Source organism: Lygodium microphyllum, chromosome 26 (genome assembly GCF_053477565.2).
Source record: "Lygodium microphyllum isolate KBCC chromosome 26, Lygodium_microphyllum_v1.1.10, whole genome shotgun sequence".
In the NCBI taxonomy this organism is placed as follows: Eukaryota; Viridiplantae; Streptophyta; class Polypodiopsida; order Schizaeales; family Lygodiaceae; genus Lygodium; species Lygodium microphyllum.
Window position 1 is genome coordinate 105,022,023 of NC_141160.1, and position 25,327 is coordinate 105,047,349.

General features: G+C 45.1%; 1 protein-coding gene across 3 annotated transcripts in view; it reads left to right on the forward strand.

Annotated features, from left to right (window-relative positions):
• Positions 1-25,327, forward strand: part of LOC148013632 (Peptidase family M48 family protein) — a 116,614-nt gene that overhangs the window by 61,305 nt on the left and 29,982 nt on the right. For all 3 annotated transcript variants that reach the window (XM_087667483.1, XM_087667482.1, XM_087667484.1), the window contains exons 6-7: positions 11,775-11,871; positions 11,953-12,062. In XM_087667483.1, the coding sequence (XP_087523609.1) occupies positions 11,775-11,871; positions 11,953-12,062 (207 nt within the window). The remainder of the gene's footprint in view (positions 1-11,774; positions 11,872-11,952; positions 12,063-25,327) is intronic.

Consider the following 25,327-nt stretch of genomic DNA (forward strand, 5'->3'; position numbering starts at 1 on the left):
AGGAGCTGGCTGCGCCCCCCCTTGCCGTCTCCCTCTCTGTCGTCTCTGGACCCGTATAAAGTTGTTAGCGTCCACCTGCGGACCTGTGGCCGGAGCCGCCATGGCTCCGAAATGTGTACAAACTGCTGCCTGATGCCCAAAGTCGTGGCAACATAGGCACTGCCCTGGTTGCCCAGTCACAGTGACCTGGTGCCTAAAGGAGTGCCCGCTTGCCTCAATCTCTAGAAACTGTGGGATATTCTTGACCTCTTTCACTGCCACCCGTACCTTTGGGACTCTTGCTACTGTCGCTGCATCTGCGAAAGATGCGGGAAGGACAGTGCCGAAGAGCCATCCAAAGTCTTCCACCAACTGGCGATACTCAATCGCCAGGCTGGGGAAAAGGGTGACGGGGTGCCAAAGAAACTTGTTGTGGAGTGCAAACGCCTCCACAGTAAAGCCACTGTACCAAGGGACCATGTATATGACCCCCTTCGTGGATGCATATGGTGAACTGGTGAGTAACTCGCGAGCTGTGTCTGCCGAGCTGAGGCGGACCATGAAGATCCCTTGGCCCAATAGAACCGCCTCCACGATCTGTGTTGTGCCGATGCGCAGTGTGGAGTGAAGCCAGTCCCGAAGTTGGGCCCTGGCTGGGGAATGTCCTACTACTTGACCATAAATCGTTGTTTCCATTAACTCAAGCTCCTTAGCTCGGACGGCTAAGAGCTGCTCCTTAGAGAGGACTATGCGCAAGGTGTTTGACTGGGGGGCACTCGCTGAGTGTGCCGACGTCTGACCATAGGTTTCCATTGTGCGTCCCTTCTAGGAGAATCTACCTATCACGCTGCTGTGCTACTGGAGGGGGAGTTGCTGCAGGGAGAGGGAGCAACTGGAGGGGGGGGTGTCGATGGCGAGGGGGGGGAGATTTTTGTTTTCGATGGTGGCGGTGTGACAGTCTGACAAACAGCCATGCCTCCAGGCAGAGCAGTGCACGGGGGGCGGGGGGGTGGAGGGAGGAAAAGATAGGCGAGGGCGGCGGCCAGGGGAGAAAAAATGGGGTTGGGACAGGCGGGACAGGTGCAGGGGGGGCAAGTGGGTGCAGGCCGGGGGGGGGGGGGCAGGGCGGGCGCAGGCGGCGCGGAAAACGCATGCGGTGGTGCAGGCGATGGCGATGGGGCCCTGGTGATGGTGAGGGGGATGGGGTGCAGGCGATGGCGATGGCCCTGGCGAGGGGGATGGCGATGGGGCCTTGGCGCGGGCGCTGAATCCGGCAGGACGTGATGATCAGACGGGGTGGGGGGGTAGCGTGCGCGACATGACGGGGTTGAGCTCTTTGTCAAGCAATACGATTGTTGTTAAGTCTTCCAAAAAGAACGGAATTTCAAAGTGAACATGCATGTTCTAATGGATTGTTTTATAGTCTGTGTTGAGGCCGCTAGCATTGAAGTGACGTGAAGATCATCAAATTAATCTCATATGTGAAGTTCTTCTCCAAATCAAGCTACTTAGTATGGGAGCTCATCACAACAATAGTAAATTGCATAGCAAGATAATTCTACTCTTTAAAAAAAGTTGATTAAAATTGAGCGGTCTGCCATTTTGTTCCCTAGTTTCCTTAAGCAAAAGAAGATAGGTTTTTCCATTCATGTGTTGATTAGAGAGCCTTGAAAAAGATCAAAATTAAGTATGGATATCCCATCCCCAAAGATGATCATCTTGCACAAAAGTGCTATCATTAGGTTTGCATAGCACTCGACGACAATCCAAAAAGGCAACCTTTTGAACCACTTTTCACTTCTACAAGTTTTTGGTGATCTTAAGTAATGCTTGTATCATCTTTAACCATGGATGGATGATTCAATCAAAGTGACCTTAAGATCATTGGTTTCATCTCATCCTTGAAAAATCTCTATTCCAAATCAAGCTTTTGAGAAGGCCAAATCAACACTAAAAGAATAAATCTTGAAGAGGTAAGAAACCCTTGAAAAAATGCTTAGCAATTAGTATTTCACCTTTTTATACCCTAGTTTTCTTGTGCAAAAGAAAGATGGGTCTTCTCACATGTGTGATGGTTATGAAGCCATGAACAAGATCAAAGATAGCTATTCTATGTCCCTGATGATTATTGTGTGACGAGATGCTCTAAACTCAAAAACACAACAGCAATCGTACAACAAAGCACAAACTGATAACAGAGAACACACTTAGGGTTAGGGTAACTCAGAGACAATAAACACAAATAATAATGAAATGAATGACTGTTGAATATACAATGCTCATGTAGCAAACACATTATCCAGAAAGTGAATATTGTACTACGAACTCTTGTATCTCGAGGATTAGGGCGGGGGTAATGAGTTGGAGAGTGTGTCGTACTCCGAATGGATCCTGAAATGTAGCTAGGCAGCCCCCCGATGTCAAACACTAGTAAACGCAGCCAAGGAAGGTTGGGTTTGATGCAAACAGCAATGCAGGAGAGAGAAGGACTAAAAACGTAGGTGAGGAGAGAGAAAACAGCAAAATGCAGCTTGTTTAGGCTAGGCGATAGCTGCAAGGAGAGAAAACGGCCAAATGCAGCCAGCAAAAGTTGGGCGACAGCCTATAGGAGAAGGCGGCAGCTGAGGATAGAGAAACATGTATAGGCAACAACATCAGACAACAAACACAGGTTGGTTGATGATGTAGCAAGTTGGCGACAACAAGGAAAACCAGCAGCAATAGTTAGCAGGCTGATATGAGCTCCGAATAGTGTGTGATAGGTTGAAAATAGGCGCCAAACTATTGTAGACAGCAATGGTCAGCTTGGATTGCAATGCCCTCTAGGTTCGGGATGTGAGCAGCAAGCTGAAAGACCTAAAATCTGCAAAAATGAGATTAAGGGAGAGTGGTGGGCTGCATACCTATTTATAGAAAGTTTTGGGCACCCAAATTAGGGTTTTGCATGTGGGAAACAATAACTCTCTAGGATTGTGTTTCTTTTTAAAATAAAAGGTTTGCTTCGTGAATTAAGCATGTTTTGGGGTTGTTTAAGACAAGCTAATATATTTTTAGCTCAACACCCCCTCTTAGGCCCAAAACAGAGCCATGAAAAATAAGCCCTTAACATATATAGTCTTTTATCCCAAGGCGTCCCATCCCAAAGCAACGAGGGCATTAGGCAAAGGGTGCATGTCGGTTGCCCAGTGACCTATCAAGACTACAGAGGGGATGATTATCTTACCAAGGGAGCCCAAGTGATCATCCTAGAGAGGGCACGGCATTGGACCAAGCGTACACATTGGCTGTCCAAGGGCCTACCAAGTCTTGTTAAGGCCGATGGAATCAACAATGGATCTTTTTTGTTAAAAAAAAATAAATAAAAAGGCGATTTTGTTTGATTTTTCCAAAAGATTTAGTAGTGAGTGAGGGTTTGAAATCAGTGTTCGTCCTATTGATTCATTGTGCCCCGAGGTACAGGAAAATAAGGATGAATGGCTCACAACCATCTTACAACAAGCAATGCAATCCCACACACTACTAGGATAAGTGCCTAGGGATGCTGAAGTATGTGTGTGCCAGTCATGGAGAACATGCGGGGAGGGCAAAAGGATGATGGTGAGCTCAGTAAGACAAGCAAAGCAAGCATGTGGAAAATAGTGCCTTTTGAAATTGCCCTGTGCAATGCCATGAATATGGTGGATCTAGAGTCGACCACTTGTAATAGACCGAAAAGGGATAAATGCACACAAATGTATGTGTACATGAATAGAATGTCAATGCATAGGGTAATGCAAAGGGATATGCAAGAATTCATGCTCATGCTCATGCAATGCAACAATGCTACTGGATAGCGCCCTTGCAGGGGAATTGTTCACTTGTCCCAGTGCCCTTTTTCAATCATGTCATCTTGACAAAGAATAAATGTCTGAAATGTCCAAAGCTAAACTGTAAACATTATCTTAAACAGAGGGAGAAGCAGGAGGGAAGCACCCTCTCCCCGTCAATCTTAAGAAGTAGAGGAGGGTGGACAATTGGAGGTAGGATGTATTGTAGGATCAGTCGAGTGACCGCTTTGATCAAAATGTCTACAAAATTGTCTCTTGAAGGCACAAACTCTAGGTGAATTGGGTTGTCCGCAAGGGCAATGGCACTCTGGTTGTTGCAATAGACAATTGTAGGAGAATCACAGGGGAACTGAAGCGTAGCCAGAAAGCCCTTGAGATAGATGGCCTCAATTTTGCCATCAAAGAGAGCCCTATACTCAGCCTCCGCTGTGTAAGCCGCCAGCATCTCCTACTTATGGCTTGACCGAGAAACGGGAGCCTTGCCCAAGGAAAAGAGGTAACCGCCATGGGAATGTCGAATGTCAGGATCTCTTGCCCAATCTAAATTGGTGTAACCTTGCAAGCATAAACCATGTCCATAAGTTAGTACATAATGAAAAGTGCATCGTAAATATCTCAACACATGAAGACAAGCAATCCAATGTGACATCCTAGGTGCTAAAAAATACTGACTAAGTACACTAATTGAGTATGCTAAATCTGGCCTAGTATGAATCAACCAAAAAAGCTTCCTACAACAGATCGATAGGTGTGTGCATCGAAGGACTGACCTAGGGTATCCTTCAAGAGATGGATAGTGGGATCAAGAGGTGTAGCCATAGATCGTGTTTCATCCGTGCAATACTTATCCACTAGCCAAAGAGTATACTTCTGTTGTGAGACACAAATACTTTCCCGAGAACAAACTACCTCCATCCCTAAGAAATAAGATAATAGACTGAGGTCGGTTATCTCAAAGATAGAACAAAGCTCGGCCTTAAGCTCTGCTATGGAAACATAATTTAAGCTAGTGATAAGTAAGTCATTGACGTACGGTAGGATATAGTTGGCCCCTGCGCTAGTGTGCACATAGAGATTTGGATCATAGGGGGTAGGATGATATCCATGAGTTTGTAAGAACTCCTCCATCCTGTGGAACCAAGACCTTGGAGCTTGTTTGAGCCCATAAAGAGCTTTCCGCAAAATGGAACACCTTATCGAAACGATCAGCAGAAGGAAATCCGGGTGGTTCCTCCACATAGACTTCCTCCTCCAAATAACCATTTAGAAAGGTGCTCTTGATTTTCATTTGGTATAGCAGCCAAACGTGGTGAGCGGCAAGTGCAACTAGCAAATGGAAATACGTCATTCGAGCGGTGGGTGCAAAGGTCTCCTCATAATTAATACCTTGCTTCTAATAAAAACCTTGCACTACAAGGCGAGCCTTGTACTTGTCTAGAGTCCCCTTAGCCTTTAGCTTGATCCTAAAAATCCATTTTGTCCCAATGACCTTGTGACTAGGATGATCCGTTAAGGTCCAAGTCTCATTCCGGTCAATACTAACCAGTCCTTGCTCCATGGTCTCACACCACAGAGGGTCTTGGAGAGCCTCTTGCCAATTGTCCAACTCGGAATGTGCAATGTAATCAACCGTAAAGAGTGAAGCATATGAAGCTTGAGAAGCAAGCTGAGCAGATCTTCTAGGGCCATTTGGAGAGCAATCTGATGGAAGGATCCCGGAATCTTGCATAGTCAGTTGGTACTAGGGAGGTAACATGTCTCGTGGAGGGGGCTTGGGAGCAGAAGAATCTGCAAGAAGGTCGGGCACGAGTAGTAGACTCAGCTTAGAAGTCACACTGTCAGATGATATGGGCTGAGGTAAGGACTCAGAGACTAATGCATAAGACTACTTTGTGTCTCTCTCATCAAAGAGGACATCCCGCCTAATGATCACCTTGTTTGTTTGAGGATCAAACAAATGATAAGCTTTCGCTTCAGAATAATAACCCACAAAGATCAACAGATTAGCTTGGGAAGAGAGCTTTTCTATCTTGTTGTTGGGGGGGGGGGGTGTGTGTATGCACGACTCTCGAAGACTCTAAAGTGGGAAACAACTAGCCTCTCGCCAAAGAATGCCTTGTAAGGAGTCCACTGAGGGACTACCACGGTTCGGGCGGGCATCAGTTGAGGATGTACACTGAGTGCTAACAGCCTCAACCCATAGATGATCGGGAAGCTTTGTTGCAAACAGCATAGAGCGTGCCATGTTCAAGACTATTCTGTTCCTATGCTCTATGACACCATGTTGAGAAGGGGAGTTGGTAGAGGTGAGCTGGTAAGAAATGCCATGTTCTAGTAGAAACTCAGAAAACTCGTGGGAGATAAACTTGCCACTGCTATCACTCCTCATGGTACCTACACAACATCCAGCCTGGTTATGAACCAACAACACCCAAGCACTAAAATAGATGAAAGCATCAAACTTGTGCTTGAGAAAGTACACCCACATGTATCGAGAGAAATCATCCACTATAAAAAAAATAAAGTGCACCATTTAAGGCGGCAGTCGACGTCGGGCCACAGAGATAAACGTGAATCAATCTCAATGGAGCCTTAGCTTTATGAGTGGACTGCTGTGGGAATGGGGTACGGTGCTACTTATCTAGCTAACATGCTTTACAGACCTCTCGAGATAGCTTTAGGCGAGGGATGCCATCAACCATTTGGCGATGTGACAACTCATAAAGAGAGTTGTATCTAAGATGTCCTAAGTGGTAATCCTAGAGACGCTCAATGCCTTGAGGGCTCCTGTGCTGTGGCCAAGGTGTGGAAGTAATGAAACTCTGAGTACTCGGTTATTGCCATGGTAAGAAAGTACATCATGTGATATAGGCCATTAGGCTATGCCTTGCTGCGAGCAACGACTAAACTAGTCTTGTCATCAATGACTTCAACTGCGGTCGATGTAAAGAAGATTGCTCGCCCCAACTGACAAAGCTGCTGAACAAACAATAAGTTCACTCCAAGCCGGGGGACATGATAAATGTCCTTTAGTGTAGCATGATTTGGACCCTCGTTAGTGGCAAAATCAATGCCACCACAAGCTTGGATCTTGACTAAGGAGTTGTTCCCTATTTTGACTCTCCTAATTGCAGGATGTCTGGTGAGAAAAATGTCATCTATAGGGGTCATGTGATGAGTAGCTCCACTGTCCATAATCCAAGTAGGAGTAGAAGTGCTTGACTGTGACAAGTGGGCCTTTGCAACCGTCTTCTCGGAAGACAGCTCACCAATATGGACGAGACTCGCATCTGATGCCTCTAAAGAGACAATGTGGGCCTCTGTAGACAAATTAGATAAGCCCTCGGGTGTTGAGAACGTGGTTGACTGTGATGGCTAACTGGTGGCAGCGTGAGACAACTTTTCACTGCCCTTGGGATTGGTTGCCACCACCTTGCTTCCTCTACTGGGGGTTACCTTGTTGGGGTGGTGTAGGGGTTTGAGACTTGGATTTTGGTTGTTTGCCTCTTACCTTTGATCGACACACATTGTTAGACAATGTTGATAATACCTATTCTTCTTAGATACATTCTAGTACCTTGGTTTAAGCGAGGATTGATTAGTTCTTTGGGTCTCACTAGATGAGGTCAGAGTGGAATTTTGAGGTTTTTTATCCTTCCCTTGCTGTCCCTTCTAAGAAGTGGCAACAACGGTCCCTGCTATAGGAGATGCCCCATAAAATTGATTGAACAACCTAGCATATCGCAAGAACTGACTCTCAAATTCATAGAATGTGGGCATAGTGGGCTGCGAGATGACTTGTTGCACAAAGTTAAAGTATTTCCTTGGCAGCTTGTTTAGGAACAGCGTGACTTGGTCATTAGGGAACTTGGGAGCCCTCCTTGTAGAGGACTCAATGAGGAGTCGCAAATACTCAGACAACTTGACCTTAAGGTCATCCTTATCATTAATGGTGAAAATTTGAAAGTCGTGGTCAAGATTAATGCGATGGGTCCTATCCCGAGCCACATAGCGGTCAGTCACATGTGCCCAACGCTCTGACGCTAAGTCGAAATGTTGAAGTTGAGAATGAACTCAAGTAGTAAGCCCTGCATCATCTCAACTATAGCAGAGGTATTACAAGCCTTCCATGAGCGGACGACCTCGTATGGAACAAGTGTGGGATTTGGTTGGGGTTCCAACCCCTACACAAGATCTCATAGGTTCTAGGAGTCTAGGACATACTTTATCAAATTGGACCAAGTGATGTTGTTAGACCCATTGAAACGAGTTTTGTCATTCAATGAGTTCTTGGCAGATGAGGAGCTAGAACCATGAGGTGTCGTTGGAGGGGGGTAAGTGTGATGTGGTGGTGGATAAGATGGTGGAGGATGAGGAGGGAAATAAGAAGTAGGGTAGGCAAAAATAGGCTGCTGATATCCAACGAGTGCCGATTGCTGCAGAGGCATTGGAACAAAAGTGTTTTCATAAGGTGTTGAAAGTGGAGGTGGAGGCACTGGGATACGGTAGCCCTATCTAACAGTTGGCTAGGGCACAATAGAATGACCAAGCAGTCCACTAGGTAAAACCATAGAGGCAAACAGTGGTACCAAATGATCCGCACTCGAAGAATGCCTTGGAGGGGGAAAACTCAGAAGTGTGTGTATGGGAGGATGATCTCCCATCACTAGTATACCACCTGAATAGGAGAAAGGAGTCGTCCTAAATGTTGTGCCTAATGGAGGACCCCCCGATGTGGTGTGTGGTGGAAACTTAGGTGCACTTAATGAAGGCTGAAAGGAATGTGCAGTGGAAGATGATGGAGGGATGGGTGGGAGGCCAAATGGATTTGTGATGGGTGAAGATGTGGGAAACATTATTGGTTCCTTTTGTCCATTAAATGCAACAAAATGAGATGAACCTACTCTAGTATGACCATGAGAAACAAAATCATTTGAAGGAAAATGAAGAGAAGGAATACTTACAAGTTCTTGCTTATTTTTCTTACCTTGTCTGGAGTTTTCAAAGAAATATCTATCTTCCTCATTACTTCCAAACCAAAAGATGTTATGAATTACCCCTTCTTCAAGAGGATCTCTCGAACCACGAGGAATAGAAGTCTCAGGTACCATAGAATCAAAAACGAGATTCTGCATACCTGGCCCTAGTGGACATCACGACCATCATCATTCTCCATTTGGTTTACGTTACGACAAACAACAAGTTTTCATTTTCCTCATTGATGATCTTCGTTTTAATCTCTACTTCTCTTTCTCTCCCTTTTCCTTTATTTGTTAGTCCCCCTCCATCTCTCTTTATTTGTTTTCTCTCCATGTCTCTCTGTCTTTATCTATACTTTTTATTTCTCTCCCCACCCCTCTTTCTCTCTCTCTTTTCCCTTTTTTTATTTGTCTCCCTTTCTCCTTCTTTATTTCTCTTCTCACCTTTCAAATTCTCTCTCTTTCTCTTATTTTGTTTTCCTCTCTTCATCCTTCTTTGTTTCTCTCTCCCCCCCCTCTCTCTCAATGTTTCCTTCTCTTCCCCATCTTCCCTCCCCACTCTCACTTATTTTGTTTTCCTCTCTTCATCCTTCTTTGTTTCTCTCTCCCCCCCCTCTCTCTCAATGTTTCCTTCTCTTCCCCATCTTCCCTCCCCACTCTCACTTATTCTCTCTTTTCCTTTCCCTCCCTTCTTTTCTCTATGTCTTTCTCTTTTCCTCTCCACTTGCACTTGATGCATCTCGTTACAATCAAAATCAAAGATAGAAAATAAAAAACTCATAAAATAAGACATTGAAAGACCCTCTCTCCCCACCCCTCTTTGAGAAGTAAGATGGAAGTGGTATGTAATCTATGCCAAGTTCTACTTGAGGATGGCCAATCGGAAGTGGAGATTCTGTCGTACCTGCATGGTCAATAGTTCTGTGCATTGAATCTAAATAGCATTGCCTGCGTCTAACTTTCTGTCACCAAGGAGTCATTTTTAGGGTTTTAGCAAATGCCGAGTCCCCTCCCACCATACACTGCCATCCTCTCACTTCTTACCTTGCCTCCTACCCTACTCCTTCCTTATATCTCTTCTTCTTCCTAGGTTATCACCTCTTCTCCTTCCCTCACTTCTTGCCCATTTCCAATTCACTCTCCTGTAATCAGCCCTGACGTTCTCTGGCTCTTCCCACTAAACCTCTTACCCTGTTCCTCCTTCTCCAATCCTTCTCTTCTCTTCCCTTGGTTTCAGTCCCTTCTCATCCTTTCTCTCTCACTCTGTGGCATGCTACAGTTGCTCTTCTCGCCCACCCATTTCCTTCCATTGACATTTTTCATGTGAGCCTTTCCTGTACAGAAGAGATCTGGAGCCAGCGACCTTCTCATTGCAGGCTTCACTTCCTGCACTGCCCCTCTTGGGAGCTAAAACAATTATTAGTCAGCTGGCACATGGCACATATGGTATGGTGAGCCAGAGTCAAGATTCGGAGCCTTCCCAATTCCAGTGGGCTTGTTTCAAGGAGAATGAAATAGCCAGCTGCCAATGTTGAGGAACTTGCCAAGGAACTCCAACGAATGATGGTTTATAGATGTATACTGTGACACTGCCTCTCCAAATTAGAGTTCTCAATCCCAGTGGGCTTGTTTCAAGGAGAATGAAACAGCCAGCTGCCAATGTTGAGGAACTTGCCGAGGAACTTCAACGAATGATGGTTTATAGATGTATAGCGTGACACTGCCTCTCCTAATTAGAGTTCTGAGATTGACAATGTTTATGAGCCGATCTGTTTATATGAGGTTGCTACTGTACTTGTCTTCAGATATTTGTGATCATCTTTATTTAAGAAGACAGCTATGTGCCTAGAGCATTGTCCATCTATGCTGGAATCAATTCATCATGCTGCATTGGAGGTCTTGCAGAAAAAGTAATCCAGTATTTAACAGGCTTCATCCTGCCACTTCCACTTGTAGGACTTGCCCTGGAGTTCATACTTTTTTACAGGTGCAGTGAGGAGTTTGTGGAGGGTGAGAGGAAGATGCTTCAACCATAGGGCCAGGAGGGGAGCTGGAGAGAATCAGGGTATACAATTCAGCCTGCTTTGCTGAATGATTTGCACATAGTGCTAGGAGGATAATCAAACAAAATGGGTGTAAAGTTTTTAGATGTTGACTTCGCCACATGTCCTTGTGTGCCACAGGCAGGCAATGTTCATGAATGCATGTTCTAGAGGAAATTTATGCAGAGTGTTATGAATTCAAGGAACATCACTCTTTGTAGTATCGTATTAACAAACCCTTAGTTGTCCAAGCATAAAAAGGATCGTGAATTAGCCAACCCCAAAGTGATCCTGAGCTGTCATACTTAGGAAGGACGGAACATCGAAGTTTGAGGTCCGCTTTTGTACATTCATTTTCTTCTTATTTTTTTGGGGTAATTCCAACTAGCTGATTAGTCATGTGCAAGTACTATCTTCTATAGAGTAAATTATGACAAAGGGAAGAACTCAAGTACATTCCATAGACTAGTCATGTAATGATGTTCTTCCAAGATGTGCCTTAGAATCTGATTTATAGGAAAGAAAACAACTCTAATTCATAGGTCAGTCATGTAATATGATCATTTAAAAAGTGGCTGACAACATAGGAAAGATAACAACTGACCTAGCTGGATAGGCTAATATCTATTGAGAATGTTCACAGCAGAGCCCATTACCTTGTATCAGATTCAATGTGCCAATAGTTTTTGAAAATGACAATTAAACTCTATCTAACAGTGACAACTCTGCGGGAAATTTTTGCAGTAAGGTGCTTCGTGTTTCAACAATAAATGTTGCACGTAGTGGTTCTGTTTTTCTAATTCAGTCTCTACCTTAAAATTGCTACTGTTTTGTTGCACACTTTCACTTTTCAGCACAATTGAGATCAGTTTGCATTGTGAGATTCCTGCATATCAATTAGATACTTGCTTGTTGACAAGTTATTACTTTGTTGGCTAGAATGGCAGGCTGTTATAGCACATGAGCTAGGGCACTTGAAGTGTGATCATGGATTATGGTTGACGTTTGCCAACATCCTTGCTTTGGGTGCATACTCCCTGCCAGGCAAGTCATTGTGAGCACCATGGTGATTGTGTTTATCCCTAGGTTTGTACAACTAAACATCGTTTGCTATTCTTAAAGCAGGTCTAGGCGTTGTCATTGCTCAAACATTGGAGGAGCAAATCATGAGGTGGTTGAGGGCAGCAGAGCTTACTTGTGACCGTGCAGCACTTCTGGTCACTCAAGACTCAAAGGTAAGACACTAGGTCCCTGTTAATGACGAGCTTGAAGAAGTTAACATTTTAAATTTGATAGAAAGACTTTTCCAGGGGTCTACATGTACATTTTTTGTATCTAATGTTTACTCTTTTTTAAGCTACATACTAGATGCCAATATACACCAGAGGGTGATATTTTAATGTGTTATTACTGGATTCAGTAGAGACTAATTAAGCAAATACAGTTCATTGCAACTTTTCATTTTTCCTAACGAGTTCTTTCTTTTTCTTCTTGCTTGGGTCTGTGTGACAACCTGCTCTCTATTACATCTCCTGGTACAAGAACATTCTTGTACCATGTCTGTTTTCTCTGCTTACTCGATGTGCAGGTTTGCATTTATCTATCCCCTGCTTTTGACAGTGGCTATATTAAGAGCCATTTGATTACACAACAAAACTCTGAAAGTGGACCTATGTCTATGGTTGTTGGATCTCTATGCAACTTTCCACTTTGAAGCATTTTGTTATTTCAATCTTACATAAGTGTCATGTATAACAAAAAATTCTTTATCACTTTTACCAAGCATGGGCATTTCCTTGCTTCATTTTGGTTTTATCCTGATCTTACTCCATGCACATGCTGTTTTGTGGTGCAATTTAACTTTATTTGTACCTGATTCAAAGTGTATCTGCAATTTTGTGGTGCAATTTAACTTTATTTGTAACTGATTCAAAATGTATCTGCAATCACGACAATGCAGAGTTTTAGTACGTTTGTGGCTTTTGCCAATGGCTTTTAGTATGTTTGTGGCTTTGGCCAAGGGATTTAGCCATTTTGTTTTATTGTCCAATTTATGGACTATACTAATAGATGAGTATTTAATCTAAATGTTTCTCCTTGATGTGGAGTTTGCAAATGACATAAGTGTACTTAGATGGGGATCTTTAGGAGAGCTTCACGTCCTCTCCATAATTGGCATATATGACACCAGACAGCTGGACTGGAGACCCCTGCAGGACCTCAATTGGGTCTCTTGTAGAACCTTAGTAAGATGGATGTCATGTGTGGATGGTCGTTAGTGGCATCTTCTTCTTTTGATCATCAGGCAGAAGTGTAGACTTTTTCTAGCAAGGAGAGTAGTGGTTGCTAATCAAGTTGTCCTTGCAACTGTGTGGAATATTACCTTATAGTGGTACACTTAGATCTCTAGGGCAAACCCTTATTGGTGAAGCTCATTTTTAGGGGTCTCCTTCCATGTGAGGAATCATGGAAGAAGCTATTGATGTGGAGATTAGTGTTCATTACACCTGCACTTGGAGGACCATGGCAGCCTCACATTCATCGGATCTTCCACAAGATCAAGGGCAGAGAAGTTAGAGGGGTTTGGAGCTTAGATTTGCACTTGCCATCATCAAAGCTTGGAGACTTATTTCATCTAGCTTTCACCAGCTGGTACCAACCGTTGTTGAAGAGAAATGAGACGACCTTTTCTCTTCAACCACCTTTAGAGATCAAAGTCCAGCTATACCTGGGGACAGAGGACTCATCTTTCTTGGAGGAGATTCTTCACAGCTTCCTTCATCATGGGAGAGTAGTTTGCTTTTCAAGATTTGCTGCAGGAGATTCAGAGATAGAGACGATAGGGCTTTAAGGTTGTCATAGCTATGGCAAAGACAATGGTGGAGGGAGTGTCTCACGAGTGGAGGATACATGGAGACACATTTCAGGCTTGGATAGGCATATTTACTTTTACTGTAGAGGAATGAGTTTGTTTTTGCTAGTGTAGCGAACTGTGTCAACAGTGGATGCGTAGCTGTATGTACAAGGGGATGAGTGTATGAAGTGGTGGATGGATGGGATGCAAGTGTACTATGATGCATTGAAAAAGACATCTCTTTGAGCCACCTCTACTCGCATACTGGTATGCATTAAGATCATCATGAATACTTGTGCCCAACGCACATTTCTTGATGGTGTCTTTCTTGCCTCCTCTTTAAGACTTTGGTGTATTCATTAGGAGTGATTGAATACATCTTTGTAATTGGAAAAGGAATAGGGTGTGGTGGAATTTGCGTTGCAAGAGCTAGTTGCTAGTCTCTCGAAGCCTCCATTGAGATGGGTGTTAGCACCAAAGATGGTCGCTCTTGAGGAGATTGCTTTGGTGATTGTGGGTGAGACTTGCTTCTCTTTTGCGCTCTTATTTCTCTTTGATATCTAGCTTTCAAGGTTGACATATCTCTATGTGTACCTAGCGTTGATACCATGTAAAGAAATGCTGGAATAGAGATAGAGAACTTTCTATTTGGATCATCAGACACTTAGAGTGATGATTAATGATTGACTAATCAAGCAGTATGCTTGTATGAGACAATGGGCCTCAAACCTCCATGTCTTGTGTGGTTCAGGGATAGGTGAGCTGGAAGAGGAGTCAGAAACTCTAATGACAGCTCCAATAGTGTGTTGTATTGTGTACTTCAAATGGATCCTGAAAATGCAGCAGGCAGTCTTTGATGATGTTGGAATGATAGTGGTAGTAGACTGACAGCTCAGGATGTTGTAAATGCAGATCCGGCCTAGTTCAGATGGCAATAGTTGATTGGAGTAGTAGCAGAAGACTGGGTGACAGCAGGGTGGCCTGCCTGCCTAAAAATATAGATAGTAGGAGTAGAAGATTGGAGTGCTTGTTGAGCTAAAAAATGTATTATAAGATAATTACTCTTTATTGCTGCCTCAAAACTCAATTATTTCCAAAGTTTCATTAAATGGTGTGTTTTCTAGAGAGTGTATGTTGTTAGCCTGCTCTTTATCATTCTCAGTCTGTCATCTCCTGGTTGTGAGCTCCTGTCAGAGTCTGACAGGAGACAAAGGAGCTCTGTCAGTTCGTTTAGTGGCTGTCCTTGTCAGTCTGCAGCCTTTGGGAGTCATACAGCCCATACTGGGCTGTTATTCTGCAGTCGGCCCAGTTTTTGGGCAGGTCGGCCAGATCTGGCCAAAGTCGGCCAGATCTGGCTGGTCGGCCAAATCTGGCCAGGTCGGCCAGATTTGGCAGGTCGGCCAGTTTACTGGCCTGGGGGCTATATATAGCAGTCCCCCCAGTCATTCCAGCATTATATTCTGCAGGTTCGGCACTGTCTCCGTCATCTCCATCTCCGGCATTGGTGCTGCCATTGCTTCCAGTCTGTTCTGGTGCCCTCACTGACGCTCCGGGCTGCGTGCAGGGACTGCTCTGTCCATTTCAGTGTATTCAACATTCATCTCAGTCAGTGCAGACTTTCTTCCTTCATTCCCTGCTTTCTCTCTCCTCTCCTTTGTGTTCGTGTTCTTCTTCCATTGCGCAGTCTCACATGGTATCATTGCCTGATTGAGAGCACGGAGGACATACCCTCAGGAGTGAGATACCTTACTGCTGCTGCCATCTGATCAACAACTGCCAGGCGACTTCTTCAGGAGGCCTTTTAGCTTGCGTTTTCCTGTCCACACTGTCTACAGAGGCTGCCACGTCATCCAGCGACGCAGAAACCCTGCGTTTTCCACCAGGCGATCCCTCCTTCTGCTGGGCGACCTCTCTACAGGCTGCATTTTGCTGTTCTGCTGGTCGCTACCACTCCAGGCGGCACATTTCCTGCTGGCGACTTCTTTCCGGGCTGTTTCCTGGTGCTGGTGGTCTCTTTTCTGGTGATCGTCATCAGTTATCTTTGCGTTTTGCAGATCCAGGTGTTTGTAGGCATTCTCTGCCTGCGTCTTGGTGGTTGGTGACCACATTGCTGGTCATATTTCGACATCGGCACAACTTTCTTTGGTATTTTGCAGATTGGAACATGTCTTACTAGTTTTCAGGCTTTGATGACTCAGAGAATGAACTTCTTTCTCATCATTCCTCTGAGCGGAGGCGGGATTATCATGAGGTTCGACGTTGGGAAGAACCTCCTCGCACTCGTCCTTCTTCAGTCCATGCATCTCAGAGGGTTCCATCTACCGCGAAGGTTTCTTCTGTGAAGACTGCTTCAGATGTGTGGATGCCTTCCTTGATTCCCTCTATTCAGGTGCCGATTCTCCCTTCCTTTCCGAAGGAAGATAAGTTGGATGGTTCCAACTACTCCCTCTGGTCATGCAAGGTGGCCTGCATCCTTGATACATTTGACCTTTGGGAGCTTGTTTCTTCACCCATCGACCGTCCCCCTGCGGATTGGTCCGATGGCACCTCTATGGAGCGTGCAGCCTTATGGGATAGGCTCAACTCTCGAGCCCGTTCCTTTCTTTTTATGAGTCTCCATGATTCTGTTCTTGTACATGTTCACAGGTTACAGACCGCGGTGGAAGTGTGGAAGAAGCTTGCGTCTTTGTATCAGCACAAGACATTTGCCCACAAGATTTCCTTGGAGAAGAAGTTGCGGATGCTCAGTCTTGATGATTCTCCTTCCATGAAGGAGCACATCATGAAGATGGAGGATATGCGAGGCGAGTTAGCCTCTCTTGGTCGTCTGATATCGTCTGAGGATATGGCGATGATTCTGTTGACTCAGCTGCCATCACCCCGATATGATGTCTTCAATACCAGCCTCATCACCTCGAGGACCCGTGAGACACTCCTATGGGAGGAGCTTTCCTCGCTTGTCTTGCAGCATGACGAGCGACTCAAAGAGGTGGGAGCCAGTGGCTCCACCAAGGCATTTACGGCCGGCACAGGTGGCGGCAAGAAGAAGAAACAAAAGAAGGAGAAGGCCAAGGACAAGAAGGAGGAGGACAAGAAGGATGCGAAGGAGAAGAAGCCCAAGTGTCCCCATTGTGGGAAGGGCACTCATCCCGAGGAGAAGTGTTGGCAGAAGTATCCCCATCTGAAGCCTAAGGAGAAGGACTCGAAGGCGGCCCCAGCCACAACAGAATCTACGTTTGTGCATGTCTTTGTTGAGGAGGATACAGCCCTAGCTTCTACCACACAGGAGAAGCCTTGGCTCGTCGACAGTGGAGCATCTTCACATATGACCTTCTGTCAGGATTGGCTTCAGGATCTTTGTTCCATAGGGGGTACCGTCACCATTGGTGACAATTCTACAGTCCCTGTTCGAGGCGTGGGGACCTTACCTATGTTTTTTGACAGGCGGTCTTCCTCCGCCAAAGTTCTCTATGTCCTTGATTTGGGTTTTAACCTATTATCTGTGCATGGCCTTACTCAGCTAGGTACCCGAGTCATTTTTACACAGGATGCAGTCACAGTGGAGGATGCTTCCACAGGTGATGCTCTTTGGACAGGTACACAGGAGGGTGGGCTTTATACGCTCACAGCCTTGGCTGCGCGGACTTTCCATGAGCTTGTGCTGCTTTGGCATGCTCGGTATGGTCATTTGAACCTCGATTCTCTTCGGCGGGCTTCTAGGAGGAAGATAGTGGAGGGACTTCCTGATTTCCCTCCTCTTCACACTTTGTGCCCTAGCTGCTTGAGGGGCAAGCAGCACAGGCAGCCTCACCCTCAGGTTGCTTCTAGGAGGGCTACTTCTCCGCTTGAGTTGGTTCACACCGACCTTTGCGGACCTATGGGCACGGCCTCCCTTGGGAAGGCCAGGTATTTGATGCTGATTGTGGACGACTTTAGTCGTTATGTGTGGCCTTATTTCTTGGAGTACAAGAGCGAGGGGTACTCCCGTTTCTGTGAGTGGCAGGTGTTTGTGGAGACCCAAACAACTTCCAAGGTTCGTGGCGTTCGAGCTGATCACGGTGGCGAGTTCACTTCTCACCTTTTCTCTCAGTTTTGCAGGGATCATGGTTTTCGGGTGGAGTATTCCCATCCGAACACACCATCAGAGAATGGTGTGGTGGAGCGTGCGAATCGGACCATGGTGGAGATGGTCCGATCTATGCTGGAGCATAGGAGTCTTCCTCATTCCCTTTGGGGTGAGGCAGTGGCTACAGCTGTGCATATTCGCAACCGCTCTCCGACTTCGGCGTTACAGGACATGACTCCATATGAGGCTTTCTTTGGGAAGAAGCCTTCCGTGTTCCATTTTCGCATCTTTGGGTGCGATGCTTTTGTCCATGTGGACAAGAAAAAGAGGAAGACGAAGTTCGACTCTAAGTCGAGAAAGCTTATCTTCGTTGGTTATAGCACGACCACGAAGGGATATCGGCTCTATGACCCGACGACGCGGAAGGTTGAGGTGAGCAGGGATGTGATCTTTGATGAGGCTTCGGCCTCTGAGGATCCGATTGATGGTTCCATTACAGATGTTTCTTCGTCATCGACCGGACCCCCCCCCCCCCCCCCCCCCCCCACCTTCTCTCCCTTCACTTCCTTCCAGGATACCCCTTAGCACCCCCACTATCCCTCCTCCTTCAGCTTCCTTTTCCCCTTTGGTGGATGTGACTCCGTCTTCTATGAGCTCTTCCACTGCCACTTCGGGATCTTCACGGGATACACAGCCTTCTTCTGATGCGGAGGATCTACCTTCACTCGGTGAGGGGGAGTCCCTCTCCGATTTGGGTGCTTTGCAGGTTCTGGAGACCCCTCGGTCTCCCTCACAGCAGCAGGAGGCTCTCAGGATTCCTTTATGGTATTGCCGGCTCACGTAGGATTCAGGTGTTACTCACTTTCCTGCTTCTTCTACAGGTCCACGTCGATCAGCTCGTTTACAGGCCCAGCGGGATAGTTCACTATGTGTGAACTATGCTCTTATGTCACAGATTCTTCAGGATTCCGAGCCTTCCACTATGGAGGAGGCTCTTGCACAGGATATTTGGAGACAGGCTATGCAGACCGAGCTCGATTCCATCGAGCGAAACCATACGTGGGAGCTTGTTCCGCGTCCCGCGAAACGGAAGGTGATAGGTGTGAAATGGGTCTTTAAGACCAAGTATCTTGCAGATGGCTCCTTGGACAAGCATAAGGCTAGGCTTGTTGCCAAGGGTTTTGCACATCTTGCAGGCTTGGACTACTTCGAGACTTTTGCTCCTACAGCCAGGATGTCTACCATTCGAGTTCTTTTGGCTCTTGCTGCTCGCCACCGTTGGCTTGTTTATCAGATGGACGTCAAGTCTGCTTTTCTGAATGGCGAGGAGATTTATGTTTCACAACCTCTTGGTTTTCTTGTGCAGGGGAAGGAGGATCATGTCTACAGGCTACGGAAGGCTCTTTATGGCTTGAAGCAAGCTCCTCGTGCTTGGCACCAGCGGATTGATCGCTTCTTTCTATAGAGTGGCTTTGCGCGCTCCGCTTATGATCCCAACCTCTACTTACGGGTTGTGGATTCTCTTTCTGTGTTCCTTATCTTGTATGTGGATGATCTTATCATTACAGGGAGCGACACTTAGCAAGTGGAGCATACTCGGTCCATTCTTCAGTAGGAGTTTGACATGACGGATCTAGGGATCCTTCACTTCTTTCTAGGCCTGGAGATCTATCAGATGGCACAGGGCATTTTTATCTTGTAGCACAGGTACATCTCCGAGCTTCTTTCGGAGTTTGATATGGCTGAGTGTCGGCCTATCTCATGCTCCATGGACCCCGAGTCCAAGCTTTTGACAACTGGAGTTCCCCTTCCAGATCCCACCCGTTACAGGTGCCTTGTCGGCTCTCTTATCTGGCTGCTTCACACTCGACTGGATATCTCTTTTGTGGTGGCTTTATTGTCTTCTTTTATGCAGACTCCTACCCAGGATCACTGGCAGGCAGCCTTGCGGGTTCTTCACTATTTACAGGGGACTCGATCCTTCGAGATCATGTATGGAGATGGGATTACCCTTTCTGGATGGAGTGATTCTGATTGGGCAGGTGATGTGGATTCGAGACGATCCACTACAGGTTATGCTTTCACCCTTGGATCCGGTGTTGTCTCTTGGAGCAGCAAGAAGCAGCCTACTGTGGCACTTTCTTCTACTGAGGCTGAGTATCGGGCCTCATGTTCGACCGCTATGGAGGCAGTTTGGCTCCGTCGCTTACTAGCGGAGATTGGCTTTTCTCAGACCGGTCCTACAGAGCTGCACGTGGATAACCAGAGTGCTCTTGCTCTGGCCAAGAACCCGGTGTTTCATACTCGCACGAAGCACATTGAGGTTCAGTATCACTATGTTTGAGAGCGGATCGTGGATTCGGAGCTGGTGGTGGTCTATTGTCCTATGGCGGCCAATGCAACTGATCAATCTGCAGCCTTTGGGAGTCATACAGCCCATACTGGGCTGTTATTCTGCAGTCGGCCCAGTTTTTGGGCAGGTCGGCCAGATCTGGCCAAAGTTGGCCAGATCTGGCTGGTCGGCCAAATCTGGCCAGGTCGGCCAGATTTGGCAGGTCGGCCAGTTTACTGGCCTGGGGGCTATATATAGCAGTCCCCCCAGTCATTCCAGCATTGTATTCTGCAGGTTCAGCACTGTCTCCGTCATCTCTGTCTCCGGCATTGGTGCTGCCATTGCTTCCAGTCTGTTCTGGTGCCCTCACTGACGCTCCGGGCTGCGTGCAGGGACTGCTCTGTCCATTTCAGTGTATTCAGCATTCATCTCAGTCAGTGCAGACTTTCTTCCTTCATTCCCTCCTTTCTCTCTCCTCTCCTCTGTGTTCGTGTTCTTCTTCTGTTGCACACTCTCACATATGTGTCCCATAAGCCAAACCCTAATTTGGGAGGATTCATACTTCTATGAATAGAGGCTGCCCACCACTCAATCCTACTTGTTTTTCAGGTCCTCCATTACTTGGTGCCAACTTTTCCACTATTGTCTACACTCTCCCGCAGTGGATACCTCTGTTCGTAGTGGTGAATAGCTCGCATCAGCTCCTAATGTCCAGTCTAATTTTCTCTAGACTTTGCATTTGCCACAGGTGGCAGCTCTCCAGCGCCTGATTACAGTGTTCCAACCATTGTCTACTATCGGAGAGGCTCCAGATCGTTGTGTTTGCTGCTGCTAGCACATTTACTGCATGTGTTTGCAGCATACAGCTGTCACCATCATCTATAGGGGCAGCATATTGCTGCATTTTCAGTATGGTTGATACTGGCATCTTTTGGCACTTCTCAGCCTGCTGACCACTATTCTTCTTGTTTGTGTATTTTCTGACATTGATCCAGACTTCCGTGATCTAGATTTCTTGTTGCTAGACACATTCACAGGCTGCTTGCTGCATTTCTGAATTTGTTAGAATATAATACACTCTCTAGCTCACACTCTTTTCCCTGGTCCTAGAGACGTGGGAGTTCGGGGATCAATATTCACTTTGCATGGTGTGTTTCTTGCATTAAGCATTGTATACATTCAGCATTCATTATCTTCTTTGGTGCTTATTGTGTGTGAGTTATCCTAACCCTAATTGTGTTCTTTATCAATTTGTGCTTTGTTGTACGGTTGTGTATGTCATAGACAAGTATTACTTTACATGGTATCAAAGCTAGATACTTTTTGAAGAAACCTAGACCCTCGATTGGAAAGGTTACATAAAAAATAGGAACTATCAAGGGGAAGGTGACTTAGAACACTACTTCATCACTTTAGTCTCCAAAATATCCTATGCCGAGAACACTACTTGCCTAGTGAGGTTTCAACATTGGTGGAGAGATATCTGACTTTCATGGTGTTTGTAGACTCCATGAGATCTCATGGGGCAAGGATAATTTGATTCTCATGCATCGAGCCTAGCCAACCATTTGTAGGATCATCAGAGTCTACATTAGGTATAGGCCCCCCTATTGAAAAAAGAGATCCAGAGTATATTCCATTTTTCCAACCTAATATATCCACTTCGGTCAAGGTACACAAGTTTCTACTTTTGACCCTTCTTCTTTTACTTCTATATTCATGCAAGATTTTGGAACATGTTATGAGAAAGATAGATTTCAATTTGTTGACCATGGAAGAAAGGTCCAAAGAGGATCAATTTTTGTATGTAAACACAAGAAGACTTGCGTATTAGGAAAACTCAAAATTTCCTTTTTTTCAAGTTTTATTTCTCAAAGTCATGCATCATCATTGCAAACATCATAATCTAATTTTCAATTTCCTAAAAGTAAATTTCTATTCACTTTTATTCCATCTACACCATAGTTGCCAATCCCATCCATCCCACCCTTCTTTATTACATCCACATTAACATTTACACCATTTTTCCCATTGCCATTCAGCATTCCACTTGTCCAACCATACACCACATCGGGGGAATCTTCGAACATAGGCACATCCTATCCCTTTAGGTCCTTTGCTTTTGCACAACTAGGTGTTGGAAGTGCACTAGTGGTAGGGGTTTATCCCCCTAACCCTACCATTCATGGGAACCTATACACTAACTAGTGTGCATCAGCTCCTCGTGTCTAGTCTACAGCCGTCTAGACTTTGCACTTGCTGCAGGTGGCAGCTCTCTAACCTGACCACACTATTCTAGCCATTGCCTACTGTTAGAGAGGCTCGAGATCATTGCATTTGTTGCTGCTAGCACATTTGCCGCCTATGTTTGCAGCATACAGTTGTTGCCATCATCTCCATGGATAGCATAGTGCAGTGTTTTCAGTTTCCAGCGGAAGCGTGCATCTTCCTAGCATTTCTCAGCCTGGTGTTCACTGTTCTATATGTTCTTGTCTTGTCAAGCATTGATCTAGACTTCCTTGATCTATGTTTGCTATTGCTAGAGTCTCTAGCTTATACTCTTTGCCTTGGTCCTAGAGGCACAGGAGTTTGGGAGTCAGTCTTCAGTTTGCATAGTGTGTTTGTTGCATTGAGCATTGTATACATTTGGCATTCATTATTTTCTTCAGTGTTCATTGCCTTTGAGTTGCCCTAACCCTAACTGTGTTCTTTATTAGCATGTCCTTTGTTATATGATTGTGTTTGTTATGCATAGATGAGTATTTCTTTCAAGAGCTGGGTGGATCAAGGCCACAACAAGTAGGAGAAAGGAAGGAGGATGGTGTAATGGTTAGAGAGTTAGGTGGATCAATAGATTTGAGATAGCTTTGATTCCAATTTTTGGATTTAGAGCGCCAGCTATAGGTGGAGAGGTAGGAAATGGGTCAAGGAAGTAAGTTGTACCATGGATACTAGTAACTTAAGTTTGGATTAAAACAATGGGTACATTTTAGGATCAAACTTTTGGTAGTTATCATTAGACCTTGAAGTGTTGTGTCCCATGTAAAAATGGGGTGACCTCCCCATTCTATTTATTGAGATTCTCTACATAAACACTCTAGGGAAATATCTCTTGTGCAACGATAAATTTTCTTTTGAGATCAAGGTTTAGAGATAGAGGTTGTAGTGCCTTAGACGTGTGCACATTATGGCTGAGTTAGTTGATGAGGCTATTTGACCAAAGTGGATAAACATAGAGATTCCAAGTTATCAATTTTAACAAGATGATTGTGGATTGACTATACAACAGACCAACCTATAGAAGTACACAAGTTGTTCTAAGCAAATGATCAAGGTGGTTGCATATAGTAACCACAAGTGACATCTAGTTCATCACCATGGATGAAGGTTTGAGTGCATGTGAGGAGGCCCTTGTAGAGATTGGAGATGACATCCATTTTTGGATGCACCTGCAGATGTCTCTTTTTTTGGTTTTACAACTTGAGGAGGATAGAATTGACTAGGATTTGAGCTGCTCTCTCCTTTGGCATGGACAGGGATTTCTTGCCTCTTAGAGATATGTAGAGGAGGCTAGGTGAGTCTTTTAAGGAAGATCTATTTCTTCTTCTGCCTTCTTGCATGTAGCAGCCTAGCAGTGGGCAGATGCTTAGGTGTAATCCCTGTGCCTTGTGGGAGGTGCAAAGTTGTGGAGATCAAATGCAAGCATTTTCTAGGGAGTGCACTTACACTTGAAACTTGCATCTTCTAGATGTTTCTGGAGATCAAACACGTAGAGGGGATGACGGTGACTTGGGTTCCCATATCTTGGTCACAAACGAAGGTTCTACATGCTCTTATGGAATTAGAGGGGGTTGTTTCCTTGTACCTATGGAGATAAAAGGGTGATCAGGGATACTTAATTTTTCCGTTCAGAGTGGATAATACCACATTGCCACATATGGGAGGGGATAGCTACATTACCGTTTGATTTGTTCGGGCAGCTAGATTTAAACAAGCCATAGGATAGTGGGCTTGGAGCATGGTGAGCAAAGGAACATCCTTGCCTAGTTGGGCATCTAGACCCGCTTAGCCACTTTGATGGTTGAGTCACTGACTGTAGACAATATAAGAGAGCTTGGTAGAGCATGATGCCCACAGCCCCTTAGATTGAGGCTCTGATGGAAATACCATCAAAGGATCCATGATTTTGGCATGGCACCTTGCAGCACCTGGGAGAGATATGCCATGATAGACTTTGCTGTGAGTCTTTCTTTTGCACTGCTCGTCAGGATTTGGGAAGGATTGTGATCCTCTATGTGAAGGTCAGAGTGCTAGGTGCATGGAAAATGAAGATCTTGTCTAGTTCATGATTTCTCTAAAAGTGCAAAGGAGAATCTGCCAAGATCTTGGGTTCTGGCAGATTGGTATTCTTGTGCATTTGTGGAACCATAGCAGATATATTCAGATTTGGTGTTCTCTGGTCCTCGCTGGTGAGAGCGGTTAGTGATGGATGCTTGAGCACTGCAGATTTGTTAAGCTGATGTACTGAATTGGCCTGTTGAAAGCTGAGATGGAGACCCAGTTAGTGATCTTTGCAATTCAGTAACGATAAAGAAATGCCATAAGATGCACAAGGCTTTTGGGCCAATCTCTGTTGTTGTGGTTGCATAGGAGCATTCTAGCTTCATTATTTAGTTTGTTTTTTCTGTTGCTGCATTTTGGTTCTTTAGATTAATTGCTTGCAAGTTAAGATCTATTGCCCTTCGGTTTACTGAAGGTTATTTGAATAGGTGAACAAGGGATCATCTTTCTTCTTTTTGACCCTGTCAAAACCCTATTTGGTACCCCTGTAGCTGATTTTCAGCATGTTTACTGATAAGAGATGTTTAGGCTTGGAAACTCATGATGGTTTTTGGTCACAAAGAGGTGCACAGACAAACATATTACTGATTACGATCAGCAATGCCACTTTTGCCTTAGTTTAGGATCTATGGCAGGAATCAGGATATTATATGTATTAGGTTACTGATCTCTTGCTTTATTTGTGCTTGCTGATGGAAAGGAAACATAGTAATGTATGTGCTGTTCAATTTAATGACACGAAACCAAATTGCTCGTGTCATTATGTTCATGTAATCTTCCAGAAGTTGATCTATTTAGACACTTTCAAACAATCCCTGAACAAGAAAAATCTGGTGCCAATAAACTGGCTGTACGACAAATAGACTGCTAAATGTTTATGTTAATTTTGTGCTGGGAGTTGGTGTGA